This window comes from Leptinotarsa decemlineata, unplaced genomic scaffold (genome assembly GCF_025532065.1).
Source record: "Leptinotarsa decemlineata unplaced genomic scaffold, Ldec_3_MD MMD2_tig00026328_RagTag_RagTag, whole genome shotgun sequence".
Taxonomy (NCBI): domain Eukaryota; kingdom Metazoa; phylum Arthropoda; class Insecta; order Coleoptera; family Chrysomelidae; genus Leptinotarsa; species Leptinotarsa decemlineata.
In genome coordinates this window covers 1,665,791-1,691,589 of record NW_027412688.1, presented here as the reverse complement: position 1 = coordinate 1,691,589, position 25,799 = coordinate 1,665,791, and the positions used below count along the sequence as shown (strand labels likewise).

General features: G+C 35.1%; 1 protein-coding gene across 2 annotated transcripts in view; it reads left to right on the top strand.

The window, feature by feature from the left end:
* Positions 1-25,799, top strand: part of LOC111510198 (ATP-dependent translocase ABCB1) — a 43,637-nt gene that overhangs the window by 10,960 nt on the left and 6,878 nt on the right. For both annotated transcript variants that reach the window (XM_074182079.1, XM_074182078.1), the window contains exons 6-17: positions 3,935-4,255; positions 7,784-8,011; positions 8,275-8,400; positions 8,585-8,959; positions 9,190-9,373; positions 13,749-13,825; positions 13,888-14,037; positions 14,532-14,636; positions 14,686-14,847; positions 18,376-18,579; positions 23,960-24,201; positions 24,415-24,574. In XM_074182079.1, coding sequence (XP_074038180.1) covers positions 3,935-4,255; positions 7,784-8,011; positions 8,275-8,400; positions 8,585-8,959; positions 9,190-9,373; positions 13,749-13,825; positions 13,888-14,037; positions 14,532-14,636; positions 14,686-14,847; positions 18,376-18,579; positions 23,960-24,201; positions 24,415-24,574 — 2,334 coding nt within the window. The remainder of the gene's footprint in view (positions 1-3,934; positions 4,256-7,783; positions 8,012-8,274; positions 8,401-8,584; positions 8,960-9,189; positions 9,374-13,748; positions 13,826-13,887; positions 14,038-14,531; positions 14,637-14,685; positions 14,848-18,375; positions 18,580-23,959; positions 24,202-24,414; positions 24,575-25,799) is intronic.

Genomic DNA, 25,799 nt, shown 5'->3' with positions numbered 1-25,799 from the left:
CATAAATATCATATGAATATAAAAATATAGATAAAATATAATGTAAACCTAAGTATAAAAACACTGAATGAAAAACCACAAACAATGGTTGAAACATACATACACATAAAACATGCTAAGTTAAAAATGATCGGTATAGAACTCAATCAAACTGTAATAGGGTCTACTACTCAAAGGAGTCCTTGACCAGAGAGTTGCAAGGAATAGGTAATTTTAAATTTTTTTGTACGCTCTGACGAGTTGTATATTGATGGGTGGTAACCTCATGTTTTACAAGATGTTTCTTAATCAAACACACTGTCTCCAGAATAAAAAGAGATACAACCGTCAACATTTTTTTATCTATAAACAGTTGCCTGCATGAGTCACGAGGTTTAGCTCTGCAAAAGTATCGTATAGCTCTCTTCTGTGATACAAATACAGACCTCAGCAAATTAAGGCTACACACACCCCAAAAAGGTATACCGTACCTTGAGTGAGACTGTACCAAAACGTGATATGCTGTTTTTGCAGTATAAACTCCCAGTTCTCTAGCAATAACTCCCACTGCATAACAGCCGGTGGAAATTTTACTTTTCATTTTTCTGATGTGAGCGTCAAATTTCAGTCCACCGTCTATATACAGCCCCAGAAATTTAGTACACTCTCTGTTCTTAATTATAGCGCTCGCTACAAATAGATAAATTCTGAAGTGAACATTAGAAAGTCATAATATTTGTTTTCGAAATATTGAGGGAGAGTAGATTGGAAGACTTGATTATTTGTATATCATGAGCTATTGTCTCATTGAGTAAATCTATATCTATACCTTTACTGTGCCACAATATAGTGGTGTCGTCAGCGAAAAGAGTGAATGTTCCAGATATACTTATGTTCATCAAATCGTTAATATACAACAGGAACAATATGGGACCGAGAACCGATCCCTGTTGTACACCAGTATTTATTTCAATACTGTTTGAACATTTAATCGTTTTCACAATCTGACTGCGACCATTGAGGTACAACTCAAACCACCGTAGAGTTATCCCTCTACATCCATAGATATTCAGCTTTCGTAGCAGTATTTTATGATCAACGCAGTCAAACGCTTTTGTAAGGCCACAAAATACTGCTGCAGCAGCATCTCCATATTGGAATACACCTCAAACAGGAAAGAGAATATTGCGTCATGTATGCTCTTGTTGCTCTGGATTCCTGATTGATTTTTCCTTATAATGTTATGGCGAAGGAGAAATTCATTGAGCCTTTTCTCAACTAGTTTTTCAATTATTTTTGCCATAGTAGGAATGAGAGATATTGGTCGATAATTTGAAGGATCATCTACAGAGTTACCTTTATATAAATGAATCACTATCGACAATTTCAGAAAGGATGGAAACCTGCCATTTCTGAATGAATGATTGATTAGTGATACAAGAGTTCTGAGCGCTTCTATCGGAAGATTTCCAATAATTTTGATTGAAATTTCATCATAACCAGGTGTTGATTTATTCCTTATATCACCAAAAACTTCAAACAGTTCATCAATATTCGTAGCATCCAATTGAAGAGAGTCATTGATTGAAACATTTTCTAAATTAATCAGTGGATCATTTGGTAATTAACATTGGAGTGGGCGCCATCGAACTTTGTTGAATCAAAAGTAGCAATCATTCATAAAGCTGGGAAATTAAATGGGAATAATTGATAGGAACGTATTTTTGTGGAGTTTGGTTGTTAAATAATAGCGTTATTAGCAAACAACTGAAATAAATACCAGTTTATTGAAGTTATATGAAACAAAAGGCTTCTGTGATATAGAAATCGAAGATATTTTTGGAGAAGACTGAGAACTGCAAGATAATATCACATCATGATTGAAAAATGCTTACCCATAGTACTATGCATCAGCTCACAACATTATAGCATCATAATCATGATTTTTATAGAGATTTATATGTAACACGTCGTGAAATAGGTTCAGTTGAAATAAATTATTAAGTTCTGGCCTTATTGGTCCTCTTCACAAAACAGTGAATTGGATGTAGTACACTGTTTAGCTGGACACCATCCAAGGACGTTCCCCCTACAATTGAAGATAAGAAAGGTTCGTTCTTTTAGTCTCTAGCCGAGTTGGACGTGATAGCATATGCAACAGCGAAGTGATTAGATTCACTATTTTCAACATGAACTACTTATTCGCCTGATGTCCTACAACCCTAAAATTAAATTTTGGTTAAAGCAAACCTAACACAAAAAGGTATCCAGAGAATTATTCAATTTCTGGGGCTTCTTAAAGACTTACTTTTAAAGAAGGTAGGCAACGGTTTATCTATCAAAAACCGGAAGCCTCGTGGTTTGATTTAGCAAAAAACTGGAATTTCCAGGGCTAGTTAATCTCGGTTTTTCATATTATTTATTGCCGTTATTACACTCATTTGCTGCATTATTGCGAAATCATTCAAAATCCTCAAGCCAGAATATTATTCTACTCAAGTTAGGAAGAGCAATTATCAACTTCAACAGGAAGAAGAAATCAAATCCAGAAACTATGTCCCTTTCACAACCGCCTTGACACATCTGACTTCACAGGAGAAAATATAGAACTGAAGCCTTTTCCTTGAAAAGAATCGTGCTTGGTTCTACCAATCGAATCAAATACCATCATCTTGATGATCAGTTTCGACAATAGCGTGAGGGTTTTCATCAGCCCATATGTGGTAATTATGGAAATTAATAATCTTGTCCCAAAAAAAACTACATTCGTCTGTGAATTCTGTCGTCTTCAGAAAGTTACAATTTCTTTTAATCATTTCCAGCATCCAATTGCAAAATTCAAGACGGTTCGGAAAGTCTCGCGGTAACAGTGCCTTTACTCGTTGCAGATGGTAAGGGTATAATAGTTGTTCCTTTAAAATTAGAAATACCGTCATATGATCAGTATTTAGCTGGAAAGCAATCTTTCTAGTACTGGTAGTAGGTTTTTTTTTCAATCAAATTGAGTACTGCTTCCTCAAGCTGTGGTGTTCGTACTTCTCGATGGCGACCACAATCCTGCGTTCTTTTGTCGAATGAACCATATTCTCGTAATCGTTGATGAAGTCGAGCAAATATTCTGCCGTTGAGGATACATTTCAGCGTATCTTCTAGAAGCTTCTAACCCATTCCCCTGCGACAGTATTAATTCAATTTCGAAAATTCACAAACTGACAGCGTCATACCAATTTAATTGTCACTATCGCTGAAAGCGACCTACTAGATATATTAGTTTCTTTTTTTCGCATTTATGACGATGTAGTTGTTCCTAAAATGATTTTTTGCTGCGAACTGGTTTATTTTGGGCAAAAAACTCAAGAGACATTTTTTATTTAGAATGAAACAGGCTATCGGAAATAAATTTTCAAATAGTAAACAAATAATAAGACAAAAAGTTACATTGGAAATAAATTTTAGGGGTTGCTTCTTCTACCCCTTACAACCATGGAGTAAACCAAATCAATTTCTATTTTTTTGGTAGTTCAAAACGTCAGGTTCATTTCAATATTGTAACTTTTTCAGTGCTTGTGAAAAAAATTGTTATACAAATTTTATGTACCCCCTTTAAGGGGTTGTATCTTAACAAGGGATGCTCCAATGAAATTTATTTATATGAAAGATCCTATCTTACAGTTACACCCTGTATAGATTATGTTTTCCTTTGGGTACAAGAGAGAATCAAAGACTTTCTTAGCAAGTGAAAAATTGAATATACAAACTGGAAACTTCTCACTGATGAGGTTCATTGTTAATTCATATACTACAATGTAATCTGTATTGAATAAATGTTATATCTAAAGTACTCTATTTGGCTTTTCTTGATGTTCAAGAAATTCATTGAATTGCTGCATTTGTGTATAAATAATAGAATTTTAAAAATTACTAGTTGAGTTTTTCACTGGGTTTCAATTTCCAGATCTCCTCAAAATTATCACAACAGGAAATGCAATCGTATGCTGAAGCAGGAGCTGTAGCTGAAGAAGCTTTCAGTTCCATAAGAACTGTATTTGCTTTCGATGGTCAGAAGAAAGAAATTGATCGATACAATAAACATTTGATGGATGCTAAAAAGAGTAACACGAAAAAAAACATTTTCAATGCTTTCAGCAACGGCCTCATGTGGCTCTTCTTCTATTGTAGCTATTCGTTATGTTGGTGGTATGGCATCGGTTTAATTCTGGATGAGAGATATCTACCAGAAGAGGATCGTGTGAACACCCCTGGAAATATTGTTACGGTGAGTGCTGATATTTTCAAGAGTGAAAATCTATGATGGAAAAATATCATGGAATTGTCCGATACTTGATGAAAATCCATTATAACGTAAGCAAAAAACACATTATGTGTAGCAGTATTGTAAACTCTCAAGTGGAAATCTCACATTGAAGTGTGGTCTTTGAATACGTTGAAATAGAAAAAAATAATTGTTAAAAAAAATGGTGGCCCAGGTGTTAATTTCAGTGGCAGATTGAGGAATTGAAGATGAGAGCGACTAGAAAGAAATCTACTATGATGATCCACTCCACGTATAGCATCTATTGAAGGATGACGATGTGAAGTGAAATGAAAAAAAAAACAGATTTATTCAAGTTAATTCTGGTTAGTTGATTTTCTCTAAAAGCTGGAAAATCACTCATGCATGTGTTGTGAAGGAATCTGAAAATACAACGTTCAATCAACGGTTACAGGTTCATATCCTTTCGATAACAAACTATGGCGACTCTTCTCTGATAGTCTTATATACCTAGTCGCTTTTTATCATCACAGAAAGAACACAATATTCAAACCACTCACGTGGATTACTGACTTTTCGATCCACAGTTATTTTTCTCAGTATCTAAGTGCAAGGATAGACAATCTTGAGTGAGTAAATGCGATCTATATAGTAACACCTTGCCTCATTCAGAAACATACAAAATATGTAATGAGTAATTTTTGCTGGTATCTTTTTGGCAGCAGTGTTGTTCAGTTTGGTCTATAATTTAACCATGAATCGACCTACGAATAAACAACGCTTGCAAATTATTGAATTTCATCAAAATTCATGCTCGGTGAAAAAAATGCATCATGCACTTCTTCCAATTCATGGGCAGTTTCGTCGACCTACTGAGGGAGCTATTCGGAGGCTTATGACTAAATTTCGAACCCAGTTTACATTATTGGACATTGAACCATCAACACGCATACGTAGAGTGAGGACCGAAGCAAATATTGCGGCTGTATCCGCCAGTGTTCGTGATGACCGTGAAATGTCGATTCGCCGCCGTTCGCAGCAGTTGGACCTCTGTTACTCCACTACGTGGAAAATTTTGCAGAAGGATTTGAGTGTAAAACCTTATAAAATACAACTGGTGCAAGAATTGAAGCCACACGACCTCCCACAACGTCTAACGTACGGTGAATGGGCGCTGGCAAAGTTGGAGGAAGATCCATATTGGTTTCACGTTGTGTTTCACAGACCAATCCGGTCTGTGACATTTTTGACTGGGGTTGCTTTGATGTTCTCCTGCTCAAATTCTCTTTAACTATACCCATTATGTTTGAATGTATTTTTTGGGTGATATAGTTCTACAGGCACACCCTCAGGCTCACCGATACGTGGTGCTCTCTCAACCAACGTTTTAATCACCCCTCGCTTTTGATGTGGCTAGTGGTTCTAATTTTTGTTCAGGTGATATCCTTTATGTTGAATTTTCTCAAGGCTCACTGTTTCTAGAAATATGTATTGTTTTGTGTAGTACATTGAATGTTAGGTTTTGTTGTGTTTCGATTTGTATTTGTTCCTTGATGAGTGAATTATATTTGTTGAATTTATAGATGTTTAAGTTTTTCCAGATGTCCATACGGTTTCCTTTATTGACTTGTTTCAAGAGTTTCATGTTTTCTGAGGATGGAACGTTCACTTTGAGGTTTAAGTAGAGCCTTGAATATGATAGCACAACCAGCTATCGAAAGCGCTCGCATATAATGAATTGAAGTTATGAAGCTTCAAATATATATATATATATATATATATATATATATATATATATATATATATATATATATATATATATATATAAATATATATATATATATATATATATATATATATATATATATATATATAAATATATATATATATATATATATATATATATATATATATATATATATATATATATATATATAAATATATATATACAGCAAAGACACCCTGTACATATATTGAAACCCACAGCTTTGATCGGAAATAGGCAAATAAGAGTGGTAAATTCAAATATTAACATTCTTACATTGAAACGAAAAACTGATAACCGATATAGGTTAGAAAGAAATGTCAGATAAAATTAAATTAACATCTGTGATGAAAAAACGGAAAAGGCATGATAAAACATATATTGAAACCCACAGCTTTGATCGGAAATAGGCAAATAAGAGTGGTAAATTCAAATATTAACATTCTTACATTGAAACGAAAAACTGATAACCGATATAGGTTAGAAAGAAATGTCAGATAAAATTAAATTAACATCTGTGATGAAAAAACGGAAAATGCATGATAAACTAATTGTTATTATTTAAGAATGATGTAAAATTCAAAATTTATTATTGAAAATCACTTCCTCAGAAACTGACATGGAGTGATGCTTTTGAAAAATATTTATATTTACATAAAAGAGATGTTAACTATTGTTGTACGAAACTATAAGAAGGAAATGTATCTAAATTCAAGAGCCAATGTTAAATTAGTAGAATAGAATATTTTCCTGAAAAAGAATTTGAAAATTCGTATATGTGAAAATTGATAGATGGTAACTAGGGGAACGAGATAGATTTTCAAATGTTTTATCAACAAGGGGATTCTTCTTGAGGCAACGAAAGAAACGCCACGCTAAATTTTTCTCTCCGTAAAATTTGAATTATATATTATATGAATTAAGAATTAAACAGAATAGTAGTGAATACTGATTAGTAATAATAAATTCAGTAAAAAAACCTACCTGTCCAGCCAAGTCCAGTAACAAATCCATGAGTTCCAGCTTCACAGAAATATCACACCACACACACACCAGCGTTGGAGGAAAGTAAGGTATTTACTTAAACCATTCATAAAAAATATATGCATATATTAATGAAAAGACCTACGAACTGAATAAGACAATAAAAAGTACTTGAAATCAGAACCAGAAATTGGACTCTGCCGAATTACAGGGACCTGCAATTCATAAACTGACAATTATCACACTTGTATATATATATATATATATATATATATATATATATATATATATATATATATATATATATATATAATTTTTTAATTCAATTTATTTTTACTTTGATAATTAAAAATGTTCTACATTTTTTAATATCAATTGTGTCTTTTTCCAAATTCATTCACAGGAAAATCTACAAGAAAAGTCAAGTTTCGGTAAGTAATTGTTGTGTTTGTGCCTGAATCCACCTGACAGGTTGAGAAATTTCTCTATACACTGAGGTATAGGATTGAAACTCAACATAAGAGTCGAGCCGAGTAAAATTTTCATCACAAGTAATAATAATATTAATAAAAATTAAAAAAATTTAGAAATTTTTTAACAACCCAATATCAAATTCAAAATCATTCAACATTATCATTTTTCATCTTATAATATATATATATATATATATATATATATATATATATATATATATATATATATATATATATATATATATGTATATATATATTTATATATATATATATATACATTTTTTAGAGATAATTTCATTTATTCAACAGATTTCCATAACAACAATGATCGCTTCTTGGAACTATCAAACCTCTGCACTATTCATTGAGTTATTTGCTGCAGCAAAAGGTGCAGCCAATAAAATTTTCTTCATACTAGACGAAGATGAACCGAAAATCAATAAAATCGAAGCTACTGCCATCAAACTAGCAAAATTTACATCAAGTGTCAGATTCGAAGGAGTTAGTTTCAAATATCCGGCCAGACCAGAAGTAGAGGTGAGTATACTGTTATGGAACACGGAATAATGAAGAATATTATTAATAAATCCTATATCCAGAATATTTTGTTTTCGAATATAACAGGGAATGAATCACAAGAACAGTTGGCAATGGTTGATGAATATTACTTCATATTGGATGACTTTTTCTTTCCATTCAGCTTCATTCTTGAATTGATGCCTGAGACATGTACCTGATCTGGTACATGTCTCAGGCAGACTATTTTCTATTTACGAATGAAAAACATTATTATATTCAAGGTATTGCAAGATTTCAACCTGGATATCAAATATGGAGACACGGTTGCTCTAGTAGGAACTTCTGGTTGTGGAAAAACAACCTGCGTGCAACTTCTACAACGCTTCTATGATCCTGATGAAGGAAAGGTAGGATACCTAGATTAAGAGTCAAATGACCCTTCACAATGTGTTCCTGATGAAGCTACTATCAATGCTCGTAACTATCAATAAAAATTCCAAAGTTCACCATTGTTTTGAATGAGCCTGAATACATTCATCTATTGTGATCAATGGTGAATATAATTCAACTATTACAAAGTTTTTTTTCTAGATTTACATCGACAAGAATGATATCAAGGATATTGATATATCTTGCTTAAGACGAAAAATTGGTGTTGTAAGTCAGGAACCCTCCCTCTTTGCCACAACCATTTTCGAAAATATAAGGTTCGGAAAACTATCAGCTACCCAGAGCGAGATCGAAGCAGCTGCAAAGAAAGCCAACGTTCATGAGTTTATAGTAAATCTTCCACGTGGATACGAAACTATCGTTGGAGAACGAGGGACTCAACTTTCTGGAGGACAGAAGCAAAGAATCGCGATCGCAAGAGCCTTAGTGAGACAGCCTGAGATATTGATACTGGATGAGGCTACATCTGCTTTGGATACTACCAGCGAAGCTGAAGTTCAAGCTGCTCTTGAGAAGGTTAAGTTGCACAACTAAATCACATGAAGTAGAACACCAGCGTATCAATATCATCTTTGTTTTTGATAATTCATTCATGAACATGCTGGTCAGTTTGAATTATAATGATTCGGTAGAACTGTTGGTGCCAGTAAATTGAATCTCAGGCTTTCCATTATGAGTAAATGCCTCATTGATAATCTTTGAAAGCGTCACTATGAAAAAATGAACCAAGTGTTTTATACCAACAGGTCAGCGGTGAATGTACAACAATTATAGTAGCCCATCGTCTATCCACAATAAGACGTGCTAATGTTATAATTTTTATTTCCAACGGAAAAGTTGTCGAGAAGGGAACACATTGTGAACTGATGGCAGCTAAAGGAGATTATCACAAAATGGTGCTAGCTCAAGGGAAAAACGAAGAACAAAAAGGTTAGTTTCCACCAATGAAGACACAAAAATTCATTTTCGTCTCTCATTAACTAGGCAACAATGTGTTATCTAATACACATTTAGATAAATTGTAACAAAAATAATTTTCAAAGAATTAATGACTTTTTTGAATTATTCCGAAAATTTTAGTAATGATAGTAATGCTAATTTATTCGTCCTTCAAATATGGCCGTTGATAAATATCTCTCCAATATTTTCACTATAAACGCTGGTGTTCCACATAGATCCATATTGTCTCCAACCAATCAGACAGCTCAAATTTCTTTACCAAAGTTTGATAGAATCACACCTTAAATATGGAATAGTCCGATGGGGAGGGGTTTCTAAAACCTATTTAAAGCTACTTGAAGTAACGCCAAAGCGATTTCTATAAATGCAACTTTTCAAAAACAACAGATACGCAAGTGATTCTCTGTTTAAAATCTGTTTTTCCATTAATCAGCTGTCGCCCCCATTCGAACGACACCTCTCAGAAGTTGAGAAACTTGTGCGAGCTAAGGACTAACGAGGTTTTACCTTTTAACGTGTGATTCCTAACACGGCCACAGAATCTCTCTATGGAGAGTTTGAGATTTTTGATATCAGACAAATATTCTTTTACCACATCGCTACAACTCAGTTCTTCAATAAGACAGAACTCATTAAACCTTCTCATACGTATACTACGAGACAAAAAATGATTATTTAGTGCCTTTCGCTTTGAAATCAATAGGCCAAGAATATATCAAAAATAGGATCAATATTTATCACCAAAAGTATTTAATCTCCTTTCCGAAACACTGCAAAACGAAACTTCAGCATTCAGATGCAGAAAAGATCCAAAACTATTTATAAAACAATCGCCTCGTCATTATATTCGGTCAATAATTGAAAATTGAAAGTAATTTTAGAATACATAATGTTATTCTAAGTGCACTTAGTAACTGTATATCAGTATATTCGAGTATTTTGAAGACCTTAAAGTTCATATTTTTTTGTCTCGATATTTATTATTCAACATTTCACATGTTCACACTTTTATACAGGTCTTTTTTTTAGCTGATACCACTATTGCTATTTCGGAAACGGTAGGTCCTACAAGGACGGTTGAATGAAGAAAAAATTTACCTTTTTAGGGATACAACACAATGGTATTTTCAGATCCATTTTCAATAATATAAAAAACTGATAAACAAACTTTTTGCTTTATTTCATGTGCTTTATAATCTGGGTGAACTCATTTTTCAATGCAACGTTTCGTTCATTGAATTCCATCATCAATTTTTTTTACGGACTTGTATATTGTGTTATACATTTTCCTAGTCATCATAATTACAAATTCGTTGATATATCACAACATCTATATTTTCCGATGTTTCCTCCCGAAACCACATCCTCACTATTTTTTATTAATAGCTCGAATTTCCGATTGTTACTGAAATCCTGAGTTCTCCTGTCGATATGGTCGTTCATTGAGATTATAAATATTTGTATTCACTGAAATCCAACTAAATTTCTGTCAGGGTCGTCTTGAAAAAGAGAGACCAATAATAATCTTTGTATCAATACCAAGCCATTCATAATTACCAAAAGTCTTTTGAAAACTTGTAGCTACCCAAAAATTCCTGTTCAGAAAATGAGGATATCAATAAGAATTAACTAATAGAAATACTATATTAAAAAAGTCATAGATGATTTTCACGAGAAACATGATAAGCGATCATTTCTTTTTCTGAAGTAAGCCATGAAATACATGAATGTGAATGTCAAGTTAATAGTCACACTCAAAATAAAAGTTATTCAATTCGTTGAGCTACTTTAAGTGAGAAACATGAATATTTCCAATGACGAAAAAGTGGATATGCTTTTTGTTTATAAGAGATGTTTGAGGAATGCTACCAAATCTCTGGCAATGTATCAGGAATTGTATCCTGAACGACGACAACCTAATCATAGATATTTTCAACGAATCGAAAATACTTATGGATCTTTTGAAAAACCCTCCGAAAGAAAATGTACCGGTTACTGAATATGGTGGCAATAATGAGATCGGCGTTTTAGGTGAGTTCAAAGAAGATTCAAAAAAATGATAAAGTGACATCATTTTGATTCAGGATTGATAGAAAATAAAAAATTGAGAACAAGGAAGTATCTCTGAGGGAGATTGCTCATAATTCGGCCATATCCACTACGTTTGTACGAAAAATTTTGAAGAAAAATAAATTCAAGCCTTATCGAGTCAGGAAAGTTCATCATTTGCGTTTAACGGACTTCAACAGGAGAAAAGTTTTTTGTAGATGGCTCATTAGATAATTTCGCCAAGACAATGAAATTTGTAAAAAAAAATGTGGTGTACATTTACCAATAACGTATGGTTCAACAGTAATATACATTATCATTGGCGACAAAAAAACTTATGGCTTGTTGTTTTTGATAATAAAATCATTGGCCCCCACTTTTTTGAAACATCTCTGACCGGGAAATAATACTTGGATTTCTTATCAGGGACTCTAATATGAGTATTTCCAACACGACGAAGCTCCACCACATTGCGGTAGAATCTGCAGAGATTTCCTCAATACAACTGTGCCAGGAAGTTGAATAGAAAATAATGATTCTATTGAATGGCCACCACGTTCACCGGACCTTTCTCTTCTGGATTTTTCGTTGTGGGGCTTCATAAAAAACAAATTTTGAAAATATTGAAGAATTGAAAGATAATTTGAACATTTGATGCGATATCACGTGAGACGGTAACATAAAAAATGTGACGTGAGATATTCCGTTATGGTGTTCATTTCCTATCACTTATTATTTCGTTACTTTTAATTTCGCAACTCTCTTTTTGTTAATGTGATGTATTAAGGATACTGTTAACTATGTGTTTCAGTAATACTTTGATATTTGATTTCTCATTGAATGAAAAAAGTTGAATGATAGAATATTGATGATGTGGTTTCGGGAAGAAACGTCGGGAAATATAGATGTTGAGATATATCAATTTGCAATTATAATGACTACGAAAATGTATAAAACAATATACAGGTTCATATTTTAAAAAAAATGTTGATGATGGAATTCAATTACCGAAACGTTGCATTGAAAAATTAGTTCACTCAGATTATGAAGCACATGAAATAAAGCAAAAAGTTTGTTTGTCATTTTATGATATTATTGAAAATGGAGGCGGAAGAGCAAAAAAATAAAATCTGTCATTTTCAGTTTTTTGCAAATATCTCAGAAACCATTGATGATTTTATAGATCTGAAAACACCAGTATGTTGCATCCCTGAATAGGCAACTTTCGTTTTATTTAACCGTCCTTGTAAGATCTACCGTTTCCGAGGTAGCAATAGTGGTATCAGTAAAAAATATGGACTGTATATATAAAAACACATTTGAAAGTCTTTTACATTATTAACTCCTAGAAAGTTCAAAACCAATTATAATATATATATATATATATATATATATATATATATATATATATATATATATAAATCGATTTAATTCGTGAGGTTGCAGTCAATAGCTGGGCTGTTACAAAGAAAACTCTTTGTTATATGTCAAGCTTTCGGTATATTTCACACCTTCGTCAGGACAATAACGTGAGAATAAAATATAAAATGGTTCAAAAACAGGTAGAAAAACATTAATAAATGACAGTTAATAAAAATTATGGCTGACAATGTCAAGTTGACTAGATTGTCAATTGACAATTGACATTGTCAGCCATAATTTTTATTAACTGTCATTTATTAATGTTTTTCTACCTGTTTTTGAACCATTTTATATTTTATTCTCACGTTATTGTCCTGACGAAGGTGTGAAATATACCGAAAGCTTGACATATAACAAAGAGTTTTCTTTGTAACAGCCCAGCTATTGACTGCAACCTCACGAATTAAATCGATTTATAGTTAATCCAGTCACTAATTATTCTGTTATATATATATATATATATATATATATATATATATATATATATATATATATGCAGTATCTATAATTCGTAATTATATAACCTGCCATTAATGTAATGCGAATAAGCGTACATTTTATATGAGAGTGTGTGTATTTGTGTAAATTTATTTTATGGTAGACTGCATTAATAATTATACTCAGTTTACTCTCACAATAATTGTATACTTGATTTTATTGTTAGTAATTTTAGTATAGAGTACTATACTAAAATCGAATAATTTGTTTGTATATACTCATGATGTATATGCCCACACATAAGCAGTACCTACTGCTTCCGTGGTATATTCTTGTTTATTCACAATAATGCTGCATTTGTTAAATTATACTCTGTAATTATTCTTCTTTTGTGAACAAAAAAAAATAGTTCAAACAATAGTGTTCCATTTTTTAGAAATGTCCACAAGTGTTGGAGGAATGACTATTCAGGAAAAATTGCAACAAATTGATACAAATGAAGAACAAACATGTGTGAGTTATACTTTCAGTGAATTCGTCAACAAAAACTCATAATGAATGTTTCATGTATACAGGAGTCAAAAGAAAAAGTTATGGGGTCAATGTCGAAGATTCTCGAAATGTCTCGACCAGAGTGGAAACAAATAGTTTGCGGATGTTTTGGATCCGTGGTAAATGGTATCACTTTGCCACTTTATGGTATTTTATTTGGATCTATGATTAAGGTACGTCTTATGGTACTGTAAATTCACAGGATCTACCAATTCACTAATGATATTTGCTACGCAGAAGTACAAGCACGTCATTGCGCAACCTTCTTTAACACCTTTTCACAACGATCGCGCATAGTCGAAAACCAGGTTTTTATGTAGGTACTTGCTGTATTGAGGATACCTAGGTAATATATCCATAAATACAATGACATGCTCTGTATTGTCATGGCGGACAAATATTAATACGTAGCTATAGTTTTTTAATAAAATATGCTTATTATTGTTCAACGAATCCTATCCAATCTACTGGAGAGGATGTTATCCTGTTCCTGTTGAACTGAACAGTTGTTTCTGTACAGTTCAATGATAAATAAAGGGGAATATTATTTTTTGTTAAACATCAATTATTTAAGTAATCGAAATGTGAAATTAGTGTAAGCCTCAAATAACAAATAAAAATATTGTCGGTAGATAGACAGATAGTATGTGAATATTCACCATTTCAGGTACTGTCCAATGTTGACGATGAAAATGTCATCACACAGAGAAATCGTATTTGTTTATATTCCTGCATCATTGGTGTAATATGTGGATTATCACATTTCCTTCAGGTGATATATCAACAGCTTTTTTTCCCAACCACTTAATGAATATTTTCAGCATTTTTTCTTGTCTTCGGCCAGTGAAAACCTCACACTGCGAATTAGAAAAATGGCATTTCGTACCATGCTGAAACAGGAAATTTCTTGGTACGACAGAACAGAGAATAGCGTCGGTTCACTGTGCTCAAAGTTATCAGGAGATGCATCTAATGTGCAAGGGGTATGATTATAGTGTATTAAAAAACTATTCGATTTTGATGTTTTCATGAAAAGCCTGAAGTTCAAGCATTCACAAGGGTGTAAAGGCTATTTTTCGGGGTTTTTGGCCGGGATCTGCAGGTTTTTGCCTGATGTTTCGTTAACAACTGCGGTAGCCATTATCAAAGACGATAAGGTAACGGTCAAAGTACTTGAGTTCTTCTCAACGCCAAACTAAAATATTGGAATTTGTATTCGGTTTCATATCATCATTGTAGGCGTGGCTTAGTTTTCCTCAATCGAATTGAATGACCTTGTTATTTACAAATTAGAATAGGTAGCCACATTTTACTAATGTTCATTGCCTCTTCCTTTCTATTGAAATTATCTGTTTCTGAATTTCCATATAGAGAGGCAATAGACATTCTGAAATACAGGGGCAATTTCAATAAAAAGAAAGAGACAATGAGCATTAGTGAAATCTGGCTACCTGTCCTCAATTGAAAACACATAAGGAAATTCATTCCGGTTTAGAGAAATTAAGCCACTCTCAACAAATCCACAACTCAGACTGCTTACAAGATTGTGAATGACATACTGGAGGGTCTTGACTTTATGCGACTTGCCCAAAGCTTTTGAATGTGTATTACATGCGATACTCATCGAGAAATTGAGTCATTTTGGATTGAGAGGTACCATTTTGAGTCTCTCCAGCTCCTCTCTGGAAAACAGGTATCAATGTGTTTATTTAATAATGACAAATCCGACATTGAACCGACACAACATGAAGTACAACAGGGTTCGGTACTTGGACCTCTTGTATTCATTGTATACATGTATACATATATTCATTTCGGTAAACTGTATAACTGGCAACTTGGGTTATACAGTTTACCGAAAACCCACATACACCAATCGCTACCTACAAGCAGCATCACACCAACACCCTACCCAGCTACAATCCGTAGCCAACACGTTAATATCCCGCAGTTTCCGCCTAACAGAACCAACAAACAGGGCAACAGAATTGAGGGAGACAACAAAGGCTCTGCGACAAAATGGCTACGGACCAAAGATCATTCAAAAGGCCGTCGACAGACAAAGAAGAACCAAAAAAACATCCACTAGATCGACAAAAGACTCTCCACACGACAGACAATCTGTGACACTACCTTATGTCAAAGGTGTGACCGACAAAATCGGGAGAATACCAAGACGTGAAAACATCCGGACAACCTACAAACCGCACAAAACGATATCCAGTTGGCTGCCCAGACCGAAAGAGAGAATTTCCCTAGAAAACCAAGGAGTATATAGCATCACATGCGAGGACTGTGGTCAACAATATATCGGTCAGACCAACAGACGTATATCTGCCAGAACCCAGGAGCACAAAAACTCGATAAGAACAAAACAAACCTCCTCTGCCCTCTTTCAACACCATCTACAAACAGGTCACAAGATTAATTTTGAGTCCACAAAACAGATAGCACAGGTGCAAAACCCAAGAATTCGACAAATCAGGGAAGCTATCGAAATCGAAAAGCAAGGCCTCATCAACAAAAGGGATGACTCACTAAACATCCCAAGGATTTGGAAAACAATAATTAAAAACAACCACCAAAGACAACTACAAATTGATAATGGACCATCGCAGGTAGGAGAACCGCCAGAAGCCATTAACAACCCTCAGGTAGAAAAACAGGTAGGAGAACCGCCAAAAGTCATCAACAACCCTCAGGTGGAAAAACAGGTAACCAATCCATACAACTTACGCAAGCGAAGCCATATAAAAACACCACAAGAAGAACCTAACATCAGTTACACCTCTCGAAGCGAAGCAGTAACTCGTGGCGAAATGTCGACTATCGAATAGTACACAACGGAAAAAACAACACATCATATTCTACCATCCTTGAATATTAATATATTACTATATAAAAGGGGCGAGCTGCCCCTTTTGAATTAAGTACAATGATAACTTCTACCTGCAAAGTTCAGGCCTCCCAATGGGTTCACCATTGAGCCCCTTATTAGCAGACATTTTCATGGACAACTTCGAAAACACGTGTTTCCTGAAGAATGCCTTATCCCAAAAACACATTTTATTCTGGTTCAGATATGTGGACGATATCCTTGTGGGTTTTGACGGCTCGAAGAGACAGATGAACCAGTTCGTGAACTTCCTTAATACTCTACACGATAAGGTAAAATTCACGGTCGAAATAGAACAAAACAACAGCATTAACTTCCTGGATCTCACTATTATAAAACGAAATGATAAACTTAGTTCAACATCTATAGAAAAAACACCTTCACGGACTGTACAATGCCGATGGATTCTTTCAGTCCATTATCGGCCTTCTGATCTATGATACATAGAGCATTTATGATACCATCATCAGAGGAGGCTTTTCAAGAAGAAATTAAGATCATAAAGCAAATAGTATTTAACAACCATATTCCCGCCAACTTAATTGAAAAACTGATCTACAATAAGAACAATAAATTGATCATGAAGGAACTATACCTAAATCAGGAAGAAAATAAAGAAGGTGAAAAATATGCTAGCATAAGTTATTCAGGAAGCTCTCAGAAAATATAAGAATAATTTAGTAAAAATGTTATTCAACGCAAAACCCAAAAGGGATAAATGGAAAAAATCAGGGGCATATACAGACTAGAATGTGGGTACTGCTCAACAGCTTATACAGGTCAGACAGGCAGAAACTTCGACATAAGATACCGAGAACATGTATTATCAGATAAAAAATCAGCCATATACGGACATCTAAAAGAAACAAACCATACAATAAGTAGAGGAAACATGAAAATTTTTCATACATGTAACAAAGGAAGGGAGAAGAATTTATTGGAAGCGTTGGAAATAAATGAATTGTACAAGGACCCCAAGTTCATAACGCTCAATGACCAACTAGATCTATGCAGCTCGCCCCTTTTGAATTTAGTAATTTTAGAATCCCTCCAATAGTTAGGATCCATCTAATAGTTGTGATATTGGTAACGTGTTAGGTCAGATACCTAGAGCAGATACCTGTCCACACTATTTAAGACGCAACTTGAGAATTTGTGGTAGTTACTTGAAAATTGCCTTATAAGCCGAAACCGGTCGTAACGAATAAATAAACACAGTAGAAAGTAGACAAAAGTATTTTCTTCATTCTATACTTCTTTTGTGTTCAACATTATTTTCATTGCAATATATATACTGTGACCTGCCAAAAATGTATTTATTCATAAGATGGTTGAATAATACTCTACTCTATAAAATCAGAGACGAATCCCAACATTAAAGTTTCTGCGTCGAGAACAAATAGAGCATTTAAGTGTTGTCTCATTGCTTCTGATAATATCTACCGCAGTAGCAGACGAAACGTCAGGTATAAAAACCTCCAGATCACGGCTAATAAATCCGGAAACATTCCACAATTTGTTAGACACCGGCCGTGAAAGTCTAAACATCATTTCATTAGATTAATTGTTGTCAACATAGTTGTAACTCGAAAGAAACTAATTTTCATATTTATAGGCTGCCGGGGTACAGATAGGATCGTGTCTTCAATTTCTAGCGACATTCTTGTTATCCTGCTTCTATCCATTGTACCTCAATTGGAAGTTGGCACTTGTTTTACTATCCTTTTTTCCACTCATTCTCCTTTTTGTGTTTTTGGAAAAAAAAATCATTCAAAATGACGCAAAGGAAAACCAGAGGGTCATCGAAGAGTCTACGAAGGTAAAAACCAGCTCTCTTATTATATGATTGTTTCATAAAAACATAGTTTTACTCTGATTCAACAAAAACAGTTCTTCCACATCAGAACTATAACAAATCTAAAGCAAATGGAACTTCAAACGTTCAAGCCAGTCTCTATATACCTACACAGTAGGTTTAATGGACTGACGCCTATCAGAAAACAACTACTCCCCTGGCTAATACCACGAAGGGCGTTGGATTATATCAGACAGGCGTCAGTGCAGGAATCTTCACAGAAAATGTCCTGCATATGCAATTGGCAATACAACTAAAAGAGTCGACCTTCAATTATGGAACGGGCACACTTGCAGACCGGTTTCGGGCTTATTAGCCACTCATCAGTGGCTTGAACTGGCTTGAACGTTTGAAGTTCCATTTGCTTTAGATTTGTTTATTGCCAGTCTTCAAGCATAGCCCATTGACTAATAAGAAAGTTTTTATTCCTTATTTAGAGGAATCGGGCAAATTACGGATGTGCAGTTGGTTAGTTCCTCGTCCACTAGATGGAGTGACATTTTTGATGTTCGCTCCAACTTCGGAAGAGAAATGAAATACTCTGAAAGAATTCCGATTTTCAATTGTGGAATATCATTGACTTTGGGTCGATGATGGTCACTATCTTGCACTGATGAGTGGCTAATAAGCCCGAAACCGGTCTGCAAGTGTGCCCGTTCCATAATTGAAGGTCGACTCTTTCAGTTGTATTGCCAATTGCATATGCAGGACATTTTCTGTGAAGATTCCTGCACTGACGCCTGTCTGATATAATCCAACGCCCTTCGTGGTATTAGCCAGGGGAGTAGTTGTTTTCTGATAGGCGTCAGTCCATTAAACCTACTGTGTAGGTATATAGAGACTGGCTTGAACGTTTGAAGTTCCATTTGCTTTAGATTTGTTTATTGCCAGTCTTCAAGCATAGCCCATTGACTAATAAGAAAGAACTATAACAATATTCTCGACGCGCATTTCGTCAGCCAAGTTGCATAATCAGTCTATGATTTGTATAGTTCAAGTCAAAATATAATTTCTTGTCTGAAGATATAGAAATCTCATAAACAAACGTCAACTGACTATTTACTAACAAAGATTTATTATCAATTTCACTAAAAAAAAGGTTCATAAAACCTAGACACGACGAATGTCTAAATGCCAATAATCCACGAACCTGCAATGTTTATTTTTTATTGGAAATTATCATTAAATGTTCAATATTTAATTCATGGAAATTGAAAAAAAAATCATAAATTGTATTTTAACTGCAAAAAAACATTTTTCAGTAGTTTTTTTGTTATACTTACTTTGTATACTTATCCATCTAAACCATATCAATAGAGACCTACCTACGATCTCATGCTAAGTACGCTACGTGAATCGCTATTATTTTTGCTGATTACTTATTTCGTTATGTGTGCTCAAGTATCTATGTCATCTTTAACTTCCCGTTTTGTTGTACAATCCAGTGAAGCTGAAGAAAGAACACTTCAAGAAAGGGCCCTTTCAGAAGCAGGAATTTGTGCGAGGAACTCGGTGAGTTCGCTTTATGCCACAATTCTTACAGTCCACTCTTGTTTTCATTTTAATTATTTATTAAGTATTCGAAGACGCGACAAAATAGTTTTCGAGGGTATGCGAAGTAATTTTGATGCAAAAATAGGTCAGAAAAGATATTCACTGTGCAAGACAGGACATCTGGTGCACTGCAAATTTGGATATTGCCACGTTTTACTACATGGGCTGAAAAGTCTCAGGTCTAACACATAGATGGCGCTAATTCCATTGCATTCACTGCTCAGTTAGTAGCAATCTTCGAAAGGAAGAGTGACATAAGACTCAGGCGATAACCATGGGCAGATTGTTATCTTCTGCTGCCAGAAAAGTGAGAATCTCTGGATGGGATATTGACTGGCAAGCGCGGGTAAAGTACCTCGGCCTTCTAATAGATCGTAGGCATACTTGGAACCCGCACATTACGTGCGTTAAAACAAAGACCGAAGGTCGGATAGCTAGTCTGTACCCTGATCAACAGGAAATCAAAATTGAGTCTTAAAAACGAAATTACTATCTACAATACAATGTTCAAGCATGTCATCAGGCGTCTGGTAACAAGCGGCTCCGTCTAACATCTCCATCCGCGGTTCGTGCGGAACGAAGCCATCCGCAGAGATTTGCAGCTACCTTCCATTCAGCAGTCCATTCAGTCGAGGAATCGGCGAGTTTTTGATGGTGCGGAAAGTCACGAAAATCCGTTAGTTAGGGAAGCTATAGATAGAAGACCCCTCACGATATAGAAGGTCCCGACACTCTGTCGTATGAGGCCCTCATGTCCCCCGTTAACGGATGAATAGATTTTTCATCCGTCATACCCAGCCAGGTAGGGGTACCCCGTGAAGGGTGGTACTGCCCTTCGTACCGCCAATATCTCCTTAGTCATGAACCCATTTGTATTTCTGACAAATCAGCTAAAACGGTAAGGGAGCTGGGCTCCAACCTGTATGAACTGAAGACGCTTGGTCAGCACCAAGAATGACACTACTTTTATTATTTTCAAAACAACGGATCAAACTCAATTTCATGTCTTGATTTTACACTGCTTTCCGATAGGAAAAAGTACCGTTCAAGCGAAGCAATGGCTTGAAAAGTGTTATAATGACTCCGCTTCATCATAAACAACAATTAAACGTTGGTTTTCTGACTTCAAACGTGATCGTAGAGACACCGATGATGTAGAATGCAGTAGACGTCCAATTGAGGCAGTTACATCAGAAAATATTTTTTTTAAAATTACAAAATCGTGCACTTGATCAACAACAAAAACGTCTTGACGATTCTGAGCAGTGTTTGGCCATGTGGAATTTTTGTGTCGATATGTGGCAATGGATGAAATATGGATCCATCACTTCACTCCGGAATCAAAACAATCGTCATCTGAGTGGAGACCAACTGGTGAACCTCGTCCAAAGCATCCGAAAACACAACAATCAATTAAAAAGGTTATGACCTCAATTTCTGGAGTGTGCGTGGTGTCGGAAAAACGACCCCATTTGAAGAAAAACAAAGTGCCGCTTCATCATGGCAATGCACAATATCACAAATCAATGAAAACGGTGGCAAAATTGCATGAATTGCAACTAAGGACGAATTCTTCACGCAAGATGAGGGACTGCCAATGGGAATGGAGTGGTTTGAAACTTTGGCCATTGAAGAAGCCCAGAAGAAGACCCGAGTCTGGTTGAGATACCTAGACGACACTTTCATAATATGGAACCATGGGAATGCAGAACTAAACACTTTCCTGAAGCACATCAACAACGTAAGGCCTTCCATCACTTTCACAATGGAGAAGGAAATCCATCCAGACGTATTGGTGAAGAGGACCGACACTGAATTTCTGAACCAGAAATCCAACCACCCTCAATTGACTAAGAGAGAAATCATCAAGACTCTACTAGACCGTGCTTTTGAGCTCTGTAATACAAAGGAAGGTCTCGAAAGGGAACTAGGTTTCATCGAAAACGACCTTCAACGGAATGGTTACTCCAGAGTGATAGTAGAACCGGCCTTAGCTAGAAGACAGCAAGAACTCCACAAGGAAGAGAAGCCGCCACAACCAGTACTTGTACTTCCCTACATCAGAGGATTATCGGAAAGGATATGACATCTGGACCTGCTTCAGATCTTGGAACACTATCCGTAACAGCCTCACGGAAACCAGGCCACCAAACGCAGACTGCGATTCCAAGAATTGTGGATACCCTGCGAGTGCGGAGAATCATACATCGTGAAACTAAGACGCCATTGAAAGTTCGCATTGCTGAGCACAAGAAACACACACAGAGGGGAGAAACCAGCAAATCCGGAATAGCAGAGCATCTTTGAACTCATCAACACAACATCAAGTGGACTCAAGCTGAAATCATCCACAAAGAGGAACACTGGTTTAGGAGAAAATTCAAGGAAGCAGCGTATATGTTGTCCAACAATGAATTTAGTCAAGCTAGCGTAGAGATACGTAACATATGGAAACCTCCAATCAAGCAAAAAACGACCAACTCCCGCCAAACGGTCATCTCCCGCCAAAATCAAAGAAGCGGAAAGAGGGAAGAGGGGATAAATGAAAGCACTCGAATGATCTATAAATAGTCAGATCTCGGAAGAATAAGTCCAGTTATCACCCGAAGATGATTGTGGATACTAACAATCGAAACGTTGTGACATAACTTGGTTTGAAATCTTTTAATTTTTATTTTTTCATTTTTTGTTGATGATATTTTTAATTTTTTCAATTTTTTCAGCTTTCATTATTATTTCAATTTTTATTTATTTAGTTGTTGTTGTATGTTATTTCTTTGTAATTTCAGTGTTATGACTAATAAAATTGTTATTTTCGGTTAATCTTTTTGATTATTTCCAGGGTTATCAAATCAATTTATATCATATTAGACAATGGAAGTCCGAACTGATGAAATGCATGAAATGGACTTCGAATTTTTCCCTTATATACCATATTTGCCAGATTTTGCTCCCAGCGACTACTGATTGTTCTCAGACCTCAAAAAAATACTCATCGATGAGAAATTTCGCTCAGATGAAGAGATTATTGTTGAAACTGAGGCTTATTCTGAGGCAAAAGATAAATTGTTCTACAAAAGTGGTCTAGAAGTGTTAGAGCGGCGCTGAAATGTTGTGGAGCTCTTGATGGAGAGCAAGTTGAGGAATGAAGCGAATTTTGACCAAAAAAAACGCGTTTTCTCTCTTAGGTCCGGGACTTTTCAGCTGAGGTGTTATTTCGATTGAAACCTTTAATGTCTACTACGCATAAATAGCAGTCATTGAAATGTTTCTTGGGCTTGATCCAGATTATAGGGATACCAGAATTCAACCCGTTTCGTTTTTCTTGCCACAACAAACTTCAAGATTCGCACATGATATACCTCATGAGGAACCAATGGCTCATCTAGTTTTTCAATATGAAGTCCTGTTGAATTAGATTCCATTAAGTGATTATGTTTTGTCCTCGTTTATTTATGTTCTATTGATTAAAAAAAATTATGTATAGTTGCTATAAATAAAGTTAATGTTTTTGCTGTAGCTGAAATTCGCCCACAACTTTATCATTCATATAAAAAGTACTCTGTGTTGAATTAGTTCCTACAACAGGTTATGGGCCCAGAGTACCTTGCTCTGCATATCTGAAGAAAGTATAAAGTATTTGCTGCATTTTCAACGAAAATAATACGCTACACGGTTCCGGGCTCTGTTATTATCTAGAAGAGTGTTACAGTTCCGATGAGTGGGAGATTGTTTTTGGATGCATTGAACATCAGAGGTTTTATCTTCAGCTGTCATTTTAAATTTATAGTTTGCAGTTGAGGCTATCACCAATATAAGGACAGTAATCTCTCTGGGATGTGAGCCAGTGTTCCTTGATTTATTTCAGAGGGAGCTCGTTATCTACCAAAAGATGGCACATATAAAATCCCACATTCGCGGGCTGTTCCTAGGATTTGCACGCAGTATTCATTTTTTCACTTATTCGGCAGCTTTCACGTATGGAGTGAACCTTATAGAGACAAAGGAGATAGAATATGATAAGTTGTTCACGTGAGTACCAAACATTTTTTTGTCTTGAAGATATTCACTACCTAGTTCACTGAAAATGATATGAAAGCCCGAGCAAAATATTTTTGCCTGTTTTAAAAACATATTACACTTCAAACAAACATGTCTGAGCTTTCATTGATTTCCATATGGAACCAAAATAAAAAATTGGAATTTAATATGCTTTTTGATCCTTCAAAAGCCAGTTTTTTTCAGTATAGCGCAAGTTACCTTGTCTGGTGCATGGTCCATAGGAATTGCCCTCTCTTTCACTCCTAATTTTCAGAAGGGTTTTTTGGCAGCTGGGAGACTATATTCTCTGCTGGGAAGGGTTCCGACCATCAAGAATATCGTCAACGCTGACAGAAATATTTGGGTGAGTTTATCTTGATGTTATTTTTTTCTCCAAACAATAGTGAGTTTTTTTGCATTCCTCAGAAAATAGTTTCAGTTTAGATGTGTTCTATCAAACATGAGGCGAAAATTCAAGGGACTATCCTTGGATTATTCTAGAGATATTTTGTTTTATATGATTTTTGATAGAGCGCTTGTTTTCGAAGATACGCAGCGAAAAAAATTTCGACATAACAATTCATTACCGAAAATTGTATGTAATGTTTCTAAATCTACAAGAACTGTTGAAAACGACTACCCCCGGCTCAGATGCAAGAACCCAATCTTCTCATCATCAACTCCCGAAGTCTTTCAAAAACACCAGGCTCGTTTCTGATTGCGTTACACCCAGCAATTATCCGATTTCTCAAATCTTCTACATCTTCCACTGGAGTAGTATAAACTAATGACTTCGGGGGGCCTCATAGTAAATGATCCAAGGGGATTCAGTCCTGTGATCGAGTAGGCCATAAGTGAGGTCCACCTCGACCAATCCAGCGATTTCCGTTTGTTACTGTTAAAAACTCTCAAGCCAATATGCTAAAATGCACCTCATATGGATTTTCTTCAGCCCAAACATGGTTATTGCGGAAATTCTTCATGGCATTTCTATAGAAATTGGCTTCATCGGTAGAAAGAATAAGCGTCAGTAGTTGAGGGATTTGAACCAATGTGCGCAAAAGTCATTGACAAAATGCAACTCGTGGTAGAAATTCTGCAGGAAGAAGTTCCTGAAATCGTTGTATGTGGTATGGGTACAACAAATAGTCTCTAAGAATGTTCCAAATCGTCCCGTTACTTAAATTTAAATCATTTATTAATAATAATAATAATAATAATAATAATAAATCGGCTTCATTGATAATACAAAAAAAACAATACAAAGATATATTTGAAAATGAAAATAGTTTACAGGAGATTCTGGTACTCCTTGGCGAAGTCTAGCTCAAAGCTACTCTAACTCAACCAACAAGCACCAATCCATAATGCACGCAAACATACAAAAATAAAAGCAATTAACAGTGATGGTACCACGGAATGAGAACCCTAAATAAAATAATAATTTGTGATTACCTTCTAAAGATAGTTGATAAATAATTTAATTGAATTGATCTGTTGTCTAAAAAGTAAAAGTTGACATTACTGACTATCAAAGATATCATTTTTATATTTGTATTTGAATTTCCTGATATTGAATCTCTTCAATT